The 16,336-nt window shown below is 41.7% G+C and overlaps 1 protein-coding gene across 1 annotated transcript in view; it reads right to left on the bottom strand.

Moving 5' to 3' along the window:
* Nucleotides 1–16,336, bottom strand: part of Cul4b (cullin 4B) — a 113,184-nt gene that overhangs the window by 30,521 nt on the left and 66,327 nt on the right. Inside the window, exons 2-5 of the mRNA XM_013350462.2 lie at nucleotides 16,055–16,129; nucleotides 9,025–9,198; nucleotides 7,752–8,288; nucleotides 5,501–5,616 (exon numbers count right to left, since the gene is read on the bottom strand). Coding sequence (XP_013205916.2) covers nucleotides 5,501–5,616; nucleotides 7,752–8,288; nucleotides 9,025–9,198; nucleotides 16,055–16,115 — 888 coding nt within the window. The 5' untranslated portion in view covers nucleotides 16,116–16,129. The remainder of the gene's footprint in view (nucleotides 1–5,500; nucleotides 5,617–7,751; nucleotides 8,289–9,024; nucleotides 9,199–16,054; nucleotides 16,130–16,336) is intronic.

The raw sequence follows: 16,336 nt of genomic DNA, 5'->3' as shown, positions 1-16,336 counted from the left end.
AAAAAAGATTTGATTGAAAAATATAAATAAAAAATATAAAAAAAAAGATGGGAGAAGTAGGCCAGGCAGTGGTGGAGCACACCTTTGATCCCAGCACTCAGGAGGCAGAATTAGGCAGATCTCTGTGAGTTGGAGACCAATCTGGTCTACAAGAGTAAACTCCAGGACAGTCAAGGCTACACAGAGAAACCCTGTCTCCAAAAACAAACAAAAAAATTCAAGGAGAAATATGTAACAGAGTACGATCTTAAAAGTCTTCAATGGGGCAAGTCAGATGTGGTGCTCACGCCTGTCATCTTACACTGAAGCAAAAAGATAATCACGAGTTCAAGATCATAGTGGGCTATGAGTTCTATGTCATCCTAGGTTAGAGGGAGTCCCTTATCTCAAAAAATCCAAACAGGGCTGGAGAGATAGTTTAGTGGTAAAGAGCGCTTGTTCTTGCAGAGGACCCAGGTTCCATTTTCAGCACTCACAAGGCAGCTCACAACTGTCTACAACTCCAGCTCCAAGAGGATCTAATGCCTGTTTCTGGCCTCCAAGGACACTGTAGACATGTGGTACACAAGTAATCAAGAAGACAAAATACCCATATATATTAAATTAATCTTTTTTTTTTTTTGGTTTTATCGAGACAGGGTTTCTCTGTGGCTTTTTGAAGCCTGTCCTGGAACTAGCTCTTGTAGACCAGGCTGGTCTCAAACTCACAGAGATCCACCTGCCTCTGCCTCCCGAGTGCTGGGATTAAAGGCGTGCGCCACCACCGTCCGGCCTAAATTAAATCTTAAAATACAACAAAATAAACAAACAGGTGACAGCAATTAAATTTTGAAAAACAAATAGGTAGCTATCAAAACTGTTAAGAAATTTAACTTTTCTTAGTTTCTAAAAGATCAAAAAAAAAAGAATTTTAACTTTTCTCCTATAATACTGACTGCTTGAAATAACCGCATTTTACAACTAATTATAATCTATACTGAGAGATGCATAATTTGCATCTCTTGTGGTCCATCTATCTATAGAATAGAATAGAAAGGAACATTATTTAAGATCTTTTTCCCAAAAAGTTCACCAGAATTCTTATTAATGTCAGAAACAATCTTCATCAGAAATGAAGTATAAACTAAGCCAGCCCGGTCAAACAGTAAGACCCTAACTAACAGTGGGAGTCTGTCTCAAATAACAACCAATCTTTATTCAAAGACAGGCTAATCAACCCAAACTAGTGCCTTTAAACATAGCCCTATTTATAATAAACCAAGATTAAACAAGCAAACAAAAATCCCAAAGTATAAAGCATAGCTTCACTCTCAAAGGATTTCAAGATTGTTAAGAAAGGTAATTTTAAAATTCAGGGACAATTATCATTTAAAGCCGGGCAGTGGTGGCGCATGCCTTTAATCCCAGCACTTGGGAGGCAGAGGCAGGCGGATCTCTGTGAGTTTGAGACCAGCCTGGTCTACAAGAGCTAGTTCCAGGACAGGCTCCAAAACCACAGAGAAACCCTGTCTCGAAAAACAAAAAAAAAAAAATGTTTGTATAATTATCATTTAAAGTATTGCTTTAAAAATACAATAGGCAAAAAAATACAATAGGCTAGGAATATGTTAACCCCAGCATTTGGGAGGCAGAGTTAGGTGGATCTCAGTGAGAACACCTACAAAGTGAGTCTACAAAGTGGTGTACAAAGTGAGTGCCTGGATAGCCAGGTATTTGTCAAATAGTGAGATCCTGTCTTAAAAAAATTAAAAATAAAAAGCCCTGTGTGGTGGTACACACCTTTAATCCCAGTCACCTAACTCTTCATAGTGAGTTAGTTCCAGGACAGGCAGGGCTATGTAGAGAGACCCCGTCTCAAAAAAACAAATAAATAGTTACGTTAAAAAACAAGAAGACAATTATGTGTTTACTGAAAACATAACGGAAACATTGTGCTAAAAATTAAATGATATCTCAGAATAATCTAAGGAACAGTCACAAAATAAAAACTTAAAAATTGTATTTTGAGGCAAGGTCTCCCTATATAAATCAGTCTTCCTTACACTTAAAATCTTCCTGCCTTAGCCTCTGAAGTGCTGAGATTACAGCATGTCATACTATTACTATGTACTTGTGACTTTAGGATAAAAAAAAATGCAACAGCAAGTAAAATTAAATACAAGAAAGCAAAAATAGGGGCTGTAGAGATGGCTAAGAGGTTAAGAGCAGTGATTGTTCTTCCAGAGGTCCTAAGTTCAATTCCCAGCAATCACATGGTGGCTCACAACCATCTGTAATGAGATCTGGTGCCTTCTTCTGGCCTGCAGGTATACATGCAGACAGAAAACTGTAAACAAAATAAATCTTTTAAAAAAAAGAAAGCAAAAATGTTGTGATTCAGCTGCCCTCACTCCCCCTGACTGACAGCGGAACTTCCTTGTGGTCTGTAATTGACAAGGATGTTTGTGTTCTTTCTGACCCGTGGGTCTCCACAGAAGTAGAGGTATAAAAGGTTGCTGGGCAAAATAAAGGTTGCTGTTCTTTCACCTGAAAAGAAGCCTCTGTGTCTCAATCCCCGCACCCCCCCCCAGTCTTGGCTATCCAGGCTGCACTGGCTGCAGCACAAAAATACACACAAAAAAATTAGGTATGTTCTTTAAGCACGCAAGGAATTAAAATCAACATATCAAAGATATTGTCAAATCAAAAACTCAGGGAAAATATTTAAGGTGAATAGGGCTCATTAAGAGCTATAATGAATATATGTCATGAATTGAAATATACAAATACCTTACTGCAATTACACTGGCTGTGCACCAGCATACCCACATAAAGACTACATATACAAATTGAAGCACAGTGGCTGTTCCAATAGTTTTTTCCCTAAAGCTGTTTTGAACACTGCTGTACAGTGGGTATTTAAGGTGCTGTGGTGTTATTAGTGAAGCAGCACAGTAGTGGAAAATCAATTGGAGTTAACAATAAAACATCTTAGTTTGACTTTCCCTGTTCAGCCAATAAGTAACTTTGGGTGGATTATTTAAATTCTGAGACTCAGTCTACTTGTTGTTAAAGTGGCGATAAAAACTATTATATATTTAAGAGTATAATGCTTTAAATGAACTACTAGAAAATGGATCTGCTTTGCAGGTTTTACCATACACAGTACGTCGACCCCACAGACTCTTTAAGACATTTCTCACTCTAATTACTCAATTCTACTTTGTTATTTTACAATTCAGGAGGCATGTCTAAAATATGCCAAAAGAGCCAAATGAGGAGGACTAACCCTACTGTCACCACCAGCTGACATTTATACAGCACTCTACCTGCTGATGACTGCTGTGTTGGGCGTACACTGACTAATTTTCACAGCAACAGAAACCAACTATCTCAATTTAACATAATGCAGATTTTAAAAAAAGGTATACTGTGGTTTATAAGATATGTGACTATAACTAACATCAGCTCCATTTGTATATCATAGTGTTTCATTAATGTGTTGTTTTCTTTTACAAATATCTTATTTGATTATTAGATTAGCGACCCAGAGAAAAAGACAAGGCAGGTAGTAGCTTGCCTGTTTTATAGTGGAGGAAAGTAAAGCTGAGGGTGTTTATTTACTGTTTTGTCCAAGATTAGAAAGGCAGTCACAGTGGAAATTAGATCCAAATGTGGCCTCCTATGCCAGAGTTTGTCATCAACAGACTCACACTCTACAACTAAAACACAAAAAATACAAATGCTGAGATATTGAACATTTCTTACAAGTTTACTAAACAGAAGTTATTTTTAAATACAAATGGCTGATGATATAAGGAAAAACAACTTAAATTAGTTGTGTCAAAACTGCAGTGAGGAAAACTCTTGGAAAATCAGGAAAAGCAAATAACCTCAAGTTAAGGTATTGGACTATATATAGTTGCTGCTCATTTCGGAAGTAGACTGACAGATGGAAAAAACTCAAAAAAAGTACAAAAAGCTATTATTAGGAAAGAATGAGACTGGGTGGTGATGGCGCACGCCTTTAATCCCAGCACTTGGGAGGCAGAGGCAGGTGAAACTCTTATGAGTCCGAGGCCAGCCTGATCTACAAACTGAGTTCCAGGACAGACTCCAAAGCAAAAGAGAAACTGTCTTAAAAAAACAACAATGATAATAATAATTATAAAGAAAGAATGAGGCCCCAGGCAGTGGCATCAGACACATTTAATCCTAGCACTCAAGAGGCAGAGGCAGAAAGATCTCTGTGAGTTCAAGGCCAGCCTAGTCTACAGAATGAGTTCCAGGACAGTCAAGGCTATATAGAAAAGTTTTGTCTTGAGGGGAAAAAAAAGAATCAGGTAGGACCAAGGAGATGGTTCATCAGGTAAAGGTGCTTACCACCAAACCTGCCAACCTGAGTCTGATACCTAGGACACCCATGGTAGAAGGGTTTAATTTCTGCAAGTTGTCTTCTGACTTCCACATGAGACGCAGATGTGAACTAGCACCCCCACACACACTCTCTCATATACACACAATTTTTCTTTAAATTAAGTTCTTTTTTTAAAGATTTATTTACTTATTATGTATACAGCATTTTGTCTGCATGTATGCCTATGGCCAGAAGAGGGCACCAGATCTTATTATGAATGGTAGTGAGCCACCATATGGTTGCTGGGAAATGAACTCAGGAAACTCAAGACCTCTGGAAGAACACAGCCACTGCTCTCAACAACAAAGCCATCTCTCCAGCCCTAAATTAAGTTCTTTAAAGGAGGTGAGGGGTGGCAAGATGGCTCAGAGGGTAAAGGCACTTACCATCCCTGGGACTCACAGGGTGGAAGGAAAGAACTGAACCCCCTAAGTTGTCCTAAGACTTCCACACATGGTTTACCCATACACATATACACACAGAATAAATGTATTTTTTTTTTAAAAAAAAAAAAGAGAAAGTCAGAACAAAGGATGTAAGAATGTGAAGAGCTGCATGTCTTAAAGCCATTCTTAAAGGTGGGTAACAGAACTAAGAAAGAATGCCACAACAGAAATGACATCCCACAGAAAAAACTTCTAGGATCCCTGCTATAGCGTTATAGTCTAGCTCATACCTCGACTATACCAAAATTTAACTGAGTTCTTATCAGAAGTGCCCAATTATGTATCCCCAGTTTAAGTAAGGCTACATACTGTGACCATAAAATGGAAGGTAGCAATTAACTAGTAATGAACCAAAGAATCTACTACAGAACATAGTTCAGAAAGTTAAAACACACGGATATGGAGAATGGATCAGCAGGTAAGAGCACTCCTCCATAACCCAAGTTTGATTCCCAGCACCCTCTTGTCAGGTAGCTGACAACCACTTAATTCCAGCTCTAGCGGCATCCTAAGCCTCTGGTCATCAAGGGCATCTGCACTCACAGGTACATGCATGCTTCAGCACGGACACACACACAAATCTTTAAAGCAGGAAAATACAAATGCATGCCATCTTGACTGATATTAGTCAAATCTGGTTTTATACACTAATACATACCTGGTAGAGTTCTTCTAAATTATACTTAATTGAAGTACTATTCTGAATAGCTTCCACGGCTTCTTTCAGCTTCTGCCATGTCTCATCTGTATAGTTTTCTGGTAATTTAGGCTTATCTAAATAATATGCAAAAAATTATTAGAAAAATATTCAGGATATGGTAACTAAAGAACTATAAAATAGAACAGCATTGCTATTTTAGGACTTTTATTATACCTCAGTATTAAAGTAATATTGAGTATTTATTATAACTCAATATTAAAAGTTCAGTATAAACAAAATTTAAGATGCCAAAATACTATTAAGTCATTTTGACTCACCTATGAAAATTGAAGGTAAAGGTTTTTTTTTTCTCCTATTGATTGTATTGCTTCAAAAAAATTTAAGAATGATAGATAAAAATAGCAGTCCTGATCTTATTTTAGCATGTGTAAAACTGAAGCTGACATAAATCTTGTAGTTAAAACACTGAGTATGTAATATGTGAAAAGTATTTTAGAAACTTCTTAGAAATTCTCCCAATAAAATGCCCACAGTGAATATTAACACCTCTATTTTACAACTTAAGAAACTGAGTCTCAAACTCATTTGGCTACCATAGCTAGTCAATGGCAAAGCTGGGATTCCAATCTAGGTCTGTTTGACTCCCTAATTATGCAGCAATCACAGAAAAGGAGGGAACTGAATGAAAATTTAAAAACAAACCAGCACCCAAATGGCTCCAGAACCAATAAGGTATTTTCAGACTGAAAAGAAACCTTAATCTAGACTTTAAACTTTATTCACCAATGATAAGTGAAACAAATTAAAGATTCCAAATGCATTAATGCCTTCAGGAGAAAGAAAAGTAAATTCTGAAATTAATTTGCAAATGCAATTAGGGGGGCTGGAAAGATGGCTCAGTGGTTAAGAGAGACTGCCTGCTCTTTCAAAGGTCCTGAGTTCAATTCCCGGCAACCACATGGTGGCTCACAACCATCTGTAATGAGATCTAGTGCCCTCTTCTGACCTGCAGGCAGACACAATACTGTATACAATAAATAAATAAATCTTTAAAAAAACTGCAATTAGGATCACAGCTCATTTCTTGAAAAAATCCTTCCCTATTAAATCATTTATCTTTAAGTGAAGTAATGAATGAATTCGTAGATACAGCTCATATTCACTTTAGAAAGCTCTACAAGTAAATCAAAAAGAATGTAACCGGAGAGCCTGAGGGTGGGTGGAAAGAGGGTAATACAAGAAGAGAAAGGGTTAAAGCCAGACAATACTATAAGCCCCTCCGCTAGACAAATAGCACATTGCTCTTTTCCACAGCAACGTTTCCAACAGACACAGAGTAAGCACTTCATCCCGTGCTAATACTTAGAACAGGACACTTTTGGTAAAACCTAAGTTCATTCATTTACTTCCTCAGCTTTAAGAAACATTCTAGCATCTATTATGTGCTAGCTGAGGATGGTGAAAAAAATATCAGAAAAACAGAGATACATTCAACAGATAAGAACTTAGCTCAAATACATTTTAAATGGTGACTTTATATTTTCACTGGTGCCTACACCACACTCCGAATCAGTAATCTCAAACACAGCACGCTCCAATTTCCTAATAGCTGCAGGTCAACCCTTGGAACGCACGTTTTCGTGAGGAAAGATGTAGTTAACTATTTCTAGCTTTCGTGGCCGAGTCCCTGCTGCTGTGTACACAAAGCCGTTTTCACTCAGACTTTACCTTTGGGAAGAAATACAGATAGAAAAAAAAAACCCCAAAGATTTTTCACCAAATACTCCTCCCACAGTGAGTTTCACAAACACAGTACTCTATACTAAGAACATAAAACTATCAACCTTGTACCTGCATTTTTAGGGGCTGGAGTATGTGGCCTATAAAAATAAAAATCTCAGTAGTACCAAGACTTGCTATGCACCTAAAATGTTCCTCTTTAGACAAGTTTCTCACCTGTAAAATCCGCACCATACTGTGTTTTAAGGAACAACAGATAAGATATAATGGATTGAAACAGACCTCAAAAACATTGCACGGAAACATTAAAGAGTGTGCTTCAGAGCAAGGACACAAACACCCCAGAAAAGGAACCCGCTACCAAAAATAGGGCCTCCCTTCCACTCACTGATTATGCATAAAACATTAGGCAACCTCTATACTGTTTAATATATTAACATCAACAGCGCACGTGACTGCTCAAGTGTCAAATTCTTAGCAAGTGATTATGGATTTTGGCCTTGGTTACCTTTAAAGTTCTTGATCACTAACTTCTTAGCTGAGCCAGGCTTGCTGTTAGCAAAGCTAGAGACCGTGGTAGATGATTTAGACAGGCCGTTTGCATGGTGCACTGAAGCCACAGAAGAAATTAACAAACTCTTATTTTTAAGTTGCTGCTGCTGCTGTGAGGTTGCAGCAGTGGGCGATGATGAGGAAGATGAGGAAGCCTCCTCAGCCATTTTCGTTTCAAACCCTACAAACTCCAGGGTGTCTTCAAAACGCAGCTTCTTCTGTATCTGTACGTGGCTGGAAGTGGCCACTGGAACCCCGAGGCAGCAGGACGAGGTTGAAGGGGACGCCGAATCTTTAGGTTGTGGAGGGGTGGAGGAAGTGGTGGAATCAAAGTCTTCTCTCTCGTTACTACTGTTACTGCTGCTACTGCTGCTGCTGTTTAACTTTCTCTTCTTGGCAGAGGTGGGCGGAGTGGTGCTGGTATTACCATCAGTGGCTGATCTGACCTCCTGAGCAGCAGCAGAAGCAGCAGAGGGATTGGGGGAAGAAAAACCTGTTGGAAACATGAAAATAGCGGGGTCAACAGGCAGAGGAGCATCAAAAACCTACGTTTATGTGCCTGCGTGCGTGGGGGAGAGGTGGCAATGTTGAAGGGGGAAGGGAAGAAAGAGAGGAGAAACACAGAGGACGAGAAGGAAAGTGGAGGGGGGCACACCGAGGGGAATGGGAGGGCTTGGGAAGGCAGATAGGCTGCCACCGGCAGTGAGAACGAGGCGGGGGAGGGAAGCGGAGGAGGCAGACAGGTAAACGGCTGTGCCGTTCCCCCTCCCCTGCTTGTCGGCCTCTCTCCCCCACTTTCTGTTGGAGAGACTCAGGGAAGCAGTGAAGCTTGCAGCTCCTCCTCCTTTTCTCCCTCTCGGGGAGGGGAGACGCCGGGCTGGAGGGGGGAGGGGGAGCGAGCCGAGGCTTGTTATTGTCAATAGCACAAGAGGCTAAAGATGGCGCCACTTCCGATCACGCGGCACCCGTGGAGAGGCGGCGTCACCCTCGCGGAGTGGGGGGTGGAGAGGAGGACCCGAGTGGCCCGGGAGGCGGGGGTGCCGGCTCGCCGCGAGGCGGATGAAGAGCCCGCGGAGCTCGCTCGCTCCGGGCAGCTCGCTCAAGCTCCGGCTCCCGCACCCCTTCCCTGCCTGCACCCTCTTCACCGGGGCTCCCTCACCACCAGTCACCCTTTCCTTAACGGTCCCACGGGGAGCTTCCGCGGGACCTTCGCGCCACAGCGTCCTTACCGGAAGTGCCTGGGCAGACACTTTTCATAGCTCCCTGATCCAGAAGCCTTGGGGTCCGCTGGACTTGAGGTGGGGGGGGTGGGGGAGGGAGCACTGGGGGTAAAAGAGGTGGATAGGGAGGACGGGGCGGGTCCTGGAGACACCTTCGGCCCTCTTGATTGGAGGTTTCTGAACCTGAGGAGGGCGGGGAGATAGGTGGGGAGGACGGGCGGAGAAGCGGGAAGGCTCCCGTGAGGCAGAGTAGGTGGTGCGTGCTAGGGGCGGGCTGAACTAGCTGGGAAAAGAAGAGGGTGGGAAGAAAAAAGTAAGTGGATGGGAAACTTTGAAAGAGAAACGGGACTGAGGAGGAGCCGCAGGGCCACAGGAGGAACCCAAGAGGTCGGGAAAGCCTAAGTCTGCCTCCACTAGAGAGGGCTAGCCCTGTGTTCAGAGAGCGGAGAAGCCGAGGAGGAAAGTTTCCAACTCGGTGGAGCAACACATGGCTGGGTTTTGTCTGTGACACAACACCCTACAGGGCCTGCATTTTGATTGTCTCCATAATGACACCAGCTGTAAAGCCATGAGCATTTTTAAGATGGCTGGCGAGAGGAGGGGTACATTCTAAGGCCAAGTAACAGCCCCACCCAGAACAATTTCAGGGTCCGTCCTCCCACAGTAACTCGGTAATTTGTAGCCCAAAGCTAAGACTTACTTCCTCCACTTACAAACTCTCACATTGGCAAAAGTCTGTTTCCTTACCAGTGTGTTTCATAAGACAAAGTTTTACATGTGATTTTTGGCAGAAAAAAAAAAAAAGCAAAACCTTCGGCCAGGTGGTGACAGTATGGCTTTAATTCCTGCACTAGGGAGGCAGAGGCAGGCGTTATCTCTGTGAGTTCGAGGCCAGCCTGGTCTACAGAGCAAATTCCTGGATAGGCTCCATAACTACTGAGAAACCCTGTCTCGAAAAAACAAAAAAAAACTCCGAATTTGGTTAAATTGCCAGCAATAAACCTGTCAGAGACCAGCTTAGATAAAAAAAATACCACTTATCTGGGTAGGGATCTGGGGATTAGAAAATTTGGAAAGTCCTTAGGACCTAACTTAATCTGGGGGGGCATTCTTAGCCAACGCACTGACAAATCCCTGTCTTTCCAGCATTCTGGAGGCCAAGGCTGAAACAGAGCTAGTGTGAGTGAGGCCAGGCTGGACTATGCAGACTCACAGACAACAAAAGTTAATCTTAGGGTATTCTCAGCAGGAGAGACAAACTCAAAGAAAACTATAGTTGCCAGTGTATTGTTTCTGCGTTTTAAGTAAGCAGCTTGTGTGGAACAGTTCACATGCTCTATGCCGCCCCAGAAACCCACCTTTGAAAAGCCAGGAAAGGAAGGAGCCTGAAACTTCTCTAATATTATAGGTTTTTTTTAAGGGCTAGAAATTACTGTGGGGAAAAGCACGTGTGGAATAGTCAAGACAAGATAAACACAATGTTCATGCTAGATCTCAAAATGGGAGTTGGCAAGAGGAGAGAGGAAGTGTAGTTTTCAGCTGTGAAAGGTTTTTGTTTAATGTAAATAGCAATGAGACTAGAAGCTAGGATGTCAGGTTGAAATATGGAAAATGAAATTTCAGAAGTGCCCGGGACCACTGTGGTTGTACATGTTTGTAATCCCAGTGTTTTGGAAGAAGAGGCAGGAGGCTTGCCAGTTTGAGTTATATAGCCTAAAACCCTATGCAAAAAAAATGTCTGGTACACCAAACATTTGGTCTGTCATATAGGAAACGGTGGGCAACAAGGCGAGGCTTTCATATGGAGAGAACTGGGTAGAGTAACAACAGCTTCGAGTGGTAATTAAGAATGAACACTGCAAGTCAATCACCTTTCTAACCAGAAGGCCGCATGCCTCGGTGTCCTGAAAAGCCCTTACTATGCAAATTCTTGCCATCAGCCGGGCGGTGGTGGCGCACGCCTTTAATCCCAGCACTTTGGAGGCAGAGGCAGGCGGATCTCTGAGTTCGAGACCAGCCTGGTCTACAAGAGCTAGTTCCAGGACAGGCTCCAAAAAAAAACCACAGAGAAACCCTGTCTCGGAAAAACCAAAAAAACAAAAAAAAACCAACAAAAAAAACCAAACAAACAGAAAGTTGCCATCTTAAGCTGAGTATGACAGCTCATAATTTGTATTTCCAGCACTAAAGAGGCTGAGGCAAGAGGATTGCTTTGAGTTCAAGCCCAGGCTGAACTAAAGAGAAGATATTTCAATGAAAAACAAAACTGGCCAGCACCTTTGTGCTAGTGGCTGAGGGCCTGCTGAAAAGCTCTAATGGAATTCAGGCCCCAAGGGCCCATGAAAGATGAAAACCAGGCCTGCAAGGTGACTTGGGGAAAGAATCTGTGTTTCAGCACAGGGCGGTGCTTGCTAATTGTCACTCTTTCCCCAGCAACCATTAACTGCCAGCAGGACCATAGGAGGAGAGGAATCTCACTAGCCCCACCCCCAGCAACTGTGGACAAGGTCTGGCTAAGTCTCTCAGGCCAGACTTGAACATACGTGGTAGCTCAGACTGTATTTCAATTCTCCTGCCTCAGGCTCCCAAGCAGCTTACGTTGAATGACATACTTGTGGAAATTCTCCAAGAAATATCCCTGAGTGTTATGAAAAAAAAAACTTTTTCCTTAAATGACAAATAATTATCTTTCTTTTCACATCTTATAACCTAATAATAACCTTACACATTTAGCATATCTTAATAAGGATATGCAATTTTAATAATTTTTTCTTAAGTGTACACTTTGTCATGCAAATAGACTTAAATAGCACTGTGCCATGAGAGGACTGGGTTTTATTCCTAGACCCTCAGACCAATTTTAAAAAGAGAAAAAAATAGTTGGGTAGTGGTAGCGCATGCCTTTAATGCCAGCAGTCTGGAGGCAGCTGCAAGTGGATCTCTGAATTCAAGGCCATCCTGGTCTATACAGTGAGTTCTAAGTCAGCCAGGGCTGTATATTATAACAGGCATTAATATGAAATACATTTTACAGTGAGTTATGGGGGGACCAGGGAGATTTGCTTTGTCATGGACATCAGATTGTGTGTACCTCCTCAGCCCCTCTCCACTCTCAGGGATAAAGTGGTTTCATACCCTCAAATATGTTTTTAAAAGAATATTTATCAGGATGTATGTGCACCTGAGTGTGTGCACGTAAACCACATATGTGCAAGTGACGCTGATGTCAGAAAAGGACATCAAATCCCCTGTGACTGAAGTTACAGATGGCTGTGAGCCTCCATGTGGGTGCTAGGAACCAAACTTAGATGCTCTTAACTGATAAGCCACCTCTCCAGCCCCCCAAAATACATTTTGAGGTTGAATTCACTAACCACACAATAGTCAAGATGTGTAACATAGAAAAACATACACTTAAAATGTGTTCCACATAAAGAAGCTTGTATCTTGTGAGTTCAACTCATTGCCTTAAAAACATTCATTAAACTCTACAATGTACACTTACTACAGTGAGGTGCAAATATTATTGGTATTCTTTTAAGCAGCCTTTATAAAAGTAACTCTATGCATACAGGAAAACAAAGAAAGACTATTTTTCTATTGTTCATTCCCTTATTTCTGTAATATATATACATACACACATTTTGTTGGCTTTTTGTTTGTTTGTTTGGTTGGTTTTTGTGAGATAAAGGGTTTCATTTTGTAACTCAGGCTAGTCTTATTCACAGCCCTTTGCCAACCTCAGCCTCCTGGAGGCTGGGATTAGAGATGTGAACTACCACACCTGGCTGGTTTCCTTTTTTGATCATGGAGATTCCCAGAGTACTTGGTTGTAGCCCTCTCAGACAAATCATACTTCCTATCAGTCAGACACTTGTGGAAGTTTGGTTACACACTGAATGGGATTTTCCTTGAAAATAAGAGATTGCTTGTTCAGGAGAAACTGAATGTCCCTGAAGCAAGCCTTAAGAATATGTGAGACACAGTGCTTGGGGTTTACTATGATGATTTGCATAGATGTCTTATCTTGTACTCCCACAGTTTCAGAGTTAAGAATTCAAGACTCAAGCTGGATGCTAGTGATTATAACTAAGGACTTATGCCAAATATTTGGGTGCTGTGCTACTGAGTTACCCAGTGTGGTAGACACTTCATTATCCTGCAAAGTTGAAGGGCTTGTATGGCAACAGTATGAAGTTCTGTGGGGTAGAAGAGTAACCATCACCAAATTGATGGTTTTGGTTTATACACATTAAAATATAAATTTCTACCTAAAAAAAAAAAGATATGTGCGTCAGGAGAATCATGTGCTTCAGGCCAGTCTAGGCTATATAGGCCTTTGTCTCAAGACACATAAAGAGACACAGGAGTAGAGGTGAACACTTGTAATTCCAGCATTTGGGAACCAGAGGCTGAAGAATCACGAGTCCAAAGCCAACCTCAGCAATACAGCAAATTTCAAGTCAGCTTGGGCTTTGTGATACCTTGTCCGAAAACAAAATAAGAACTATAAAAATAAAAAGGACAGATAATGAAGGATCATGATCCACTATTTAGGTAAAACCCTTTAGATGATAAATGTAATGCATGCAAACAATAAAACCAGAGACAGAGCACTGAAAACATTTGAACCTTTAGCCTCTCAACTCAGAGACTTCATCAGTCACGTCTGTGGACCGCTGGAAAGGCAGATTTATAAACTGAAACAACCAGGCCATTCTCCCTGAGGACTTGATGGAGGGAGCTAGACCAGTCACAGATTAATTCTCCCTATGGTGATGCCAAGCACTCACTTACCATGGAGCTGCTCGGCCCCATTTATACTTCTGCTCACTTCATCAATGATTACCACAATTCCCCACCCCCTGCTTTAATGTTTGCTCTTATAATGGGTTCAGGGTTTTTGTCTCACAAGCAAGGCCAGTTTAAATTTAAATCAGCTGTTCCCTCTGATTTCACAATAGAATCACCTGGGGGAAGTTTGGGGGGTTCTCTGTTGTTTTTTTAAATCTTGGACTGGTAGAGCACTTGCCTAGCATGTGTGAAGCACTAGGTTTGATCCCTAGTAGCACAAGAGAAACGTTCTGCCCTGATGGACTCAGTTCGAACCAGAACAAACCCTTCCTTCCTTAAGCTGCTGTGTGAGCTGTATGCGTTGTCACAGGCAATGAGAAAGTAACTAATGTGAACACCAAGCTTGCATGCAGTTCCCATCCGTATGAAGAAGGAAGATAGCAAGAAATACGTCTATCAGCCAAGAGTGCTATTTTGTTCTGGACAATCAGTTCATTCCCTGGCTAAACCTTCAACCAGAGAGAGGGAGAAATCAGCTCCTCCTCCTCCTCCCGGCAAAATCCAGGTAAATGCTGAGTAAACAAAGCTTGCCTGAGAGCCCATTTGAGTCTGGTCACAGAGTACACAGAAACAACCCTTGCTCTCAAACTCTTCTTCGTTGGCCTAGTGGGTGAGGCAGTCATGAAAGGAATTGTGCCAGAGACTCCTGGCTCTGCCTGAGGCAGAAATGGAGACTGATGGGATGAAGCGGAGAAAAGAGGCAAAACTGAGCATCACCTTCTGAGAAAGAAATTCAGCTGAAAGCATTGGAGCTGACCAGGCAAGAATGAAAGGGGGTTGAGAACATCAAGGAAGAACATAAAAGACACATTTAAATCCTAGAAGAGAGGGAACTCAGCAGGGCCAGATATCAGGAGATGAGTTACTAAGGCCCAACTTTCCATCTGATTAGATGCTGGAGCACTAAAAGAGGGGAAGCAAGGCCACATCTCTCGCCTGTGTGCTAGCAATTCCTAGGCCCCTTAGCACTAATGCTTAGTCATAAGTCCTACTTTCTGTTGAAGCTGTGGCCTTACCTGAGTTGCAGTGGTTTAGGAATCAAGCCGAGAACCTCCAAAGGAGAGAAAGGACCCAAGAACATACAAAATAGGACCCGATAAAACCAAAATACTATGCTACTAATGTATGAGAAAGTCAAATGAACAAAATCATCATTTCGAAAACTGTGAGCAGTGGGCCAACTCTGGCTTTTTGCTGTCTGTGTAAATAAAGTTTTATTGAATCATGGCTACACTCATTCCTTTGCATACTTTCTGTGGCTGTATTTGGGTTAAAACAGAGTTCAGAGTTGTACTTTGTTGTTGTTTTGAGACAGGGTTTCTCTGTGTAGTCCTGGCTGCCCTAGAACTGACTCTGGATTAGGATGGCCTCAAACTCACAGATTCAAAAAAAAGAAGGTGATTTAAAGCATGCTAAGGATTTTTTTTAGGGATAAACCATTTTAAGGGTTGCATATTTCCATAATATACTACTAACACTTTAGTGTGACACATGCCTATGAACACGGTATTTGAGAAGCAGTGGGAGGAGGATAGCCTGTGAGGCCAGCTTGAGATAAGAGCAAGCTCCTGTCTGAAAACAATTAAACAAATGTTATGTCGTATTTAATCTGCAAAAGATCAGGGCTTATTTAAGCACACTGTTTCAAACATTTTACAACAACCAAAAACACTATCTAATGAATATTACACAGGATATATTTGAAATTGAATTAGATCAAGTGAAAGGTGTATTTGAATTTGTGAGAGATTATAATATGACCCCTCAGAAATATGTTGGTATATGACTCCATCTTCTGATGACTGCTGATTGGCTCACACAATAAACAATGCAAAATTTCATTAAACTTTACATAACAAAAGCCTAAACCGGGTGGTGGTGGCGCACGCCTTTAATCCCAGCACTTGGGAGGCAGAGGCAGGCGGATCTCTGTGAGTTCTAGACCAGCCTGTTCTACAAGAGCTAGTTCCAGGACAGGCTCCAAAGCCACAGAAAAACCCTGTCTTGAAAAACCAAAAAAAAAGAAAAAAAAGAAAAAAAAAAGAAAAGCCTAAGTGTCCTTTAATGGTCCTCCCCTGGAGAAATGTATTCCCGCCTTGTCCTTTGTCATTTTACCATTCACTCCCTGCTTAGCCACTTGGGTAACAATCATAAGGCTGTAACTAGGTTTTACTAGTTCACTCACTGTTATCTTCTGAGTTGGAGTCATTCTCTCTTCTTTCTCTAGACCTAGTTGGACGTGACATCCTCTCTTTGGGAGCTGTGAGAAAACAGAGAACTCACTTGTAAGGCAGTTTTAAGAAAATCCTCAAATTTGGGTAGACTATTCATCCGCTCCCCTTTATTGCCTTCCATTATGTGGGCTTCTCTTACATGCTGGGGCTGAACCCCAGGCCTCATGCCTACATTACGATTCATATAGTTCATTTTCCTCTTCCATGTAAAGATGATCTGAAATTAAAACACG

This window comes from Microtus ochrogaster, chromosome X (assembly GCF_000317375.1).
Source record: "Microtus ochrogaster isolate Prairie Vole_2 chromosome X, MicOch1.0, whole genome shotgun sequence".
Taxonomy (NCBI): Eukaryota; Metazoa; Chordata; class Mammalia; order Rodentia; family Cricetidae; genus Microtus; species Microtus ochrogaster.
Note: the sequence above shows the minus strand (reverse complement) of the source record. Positions and strands in the feature narration are given on the sequence as shown.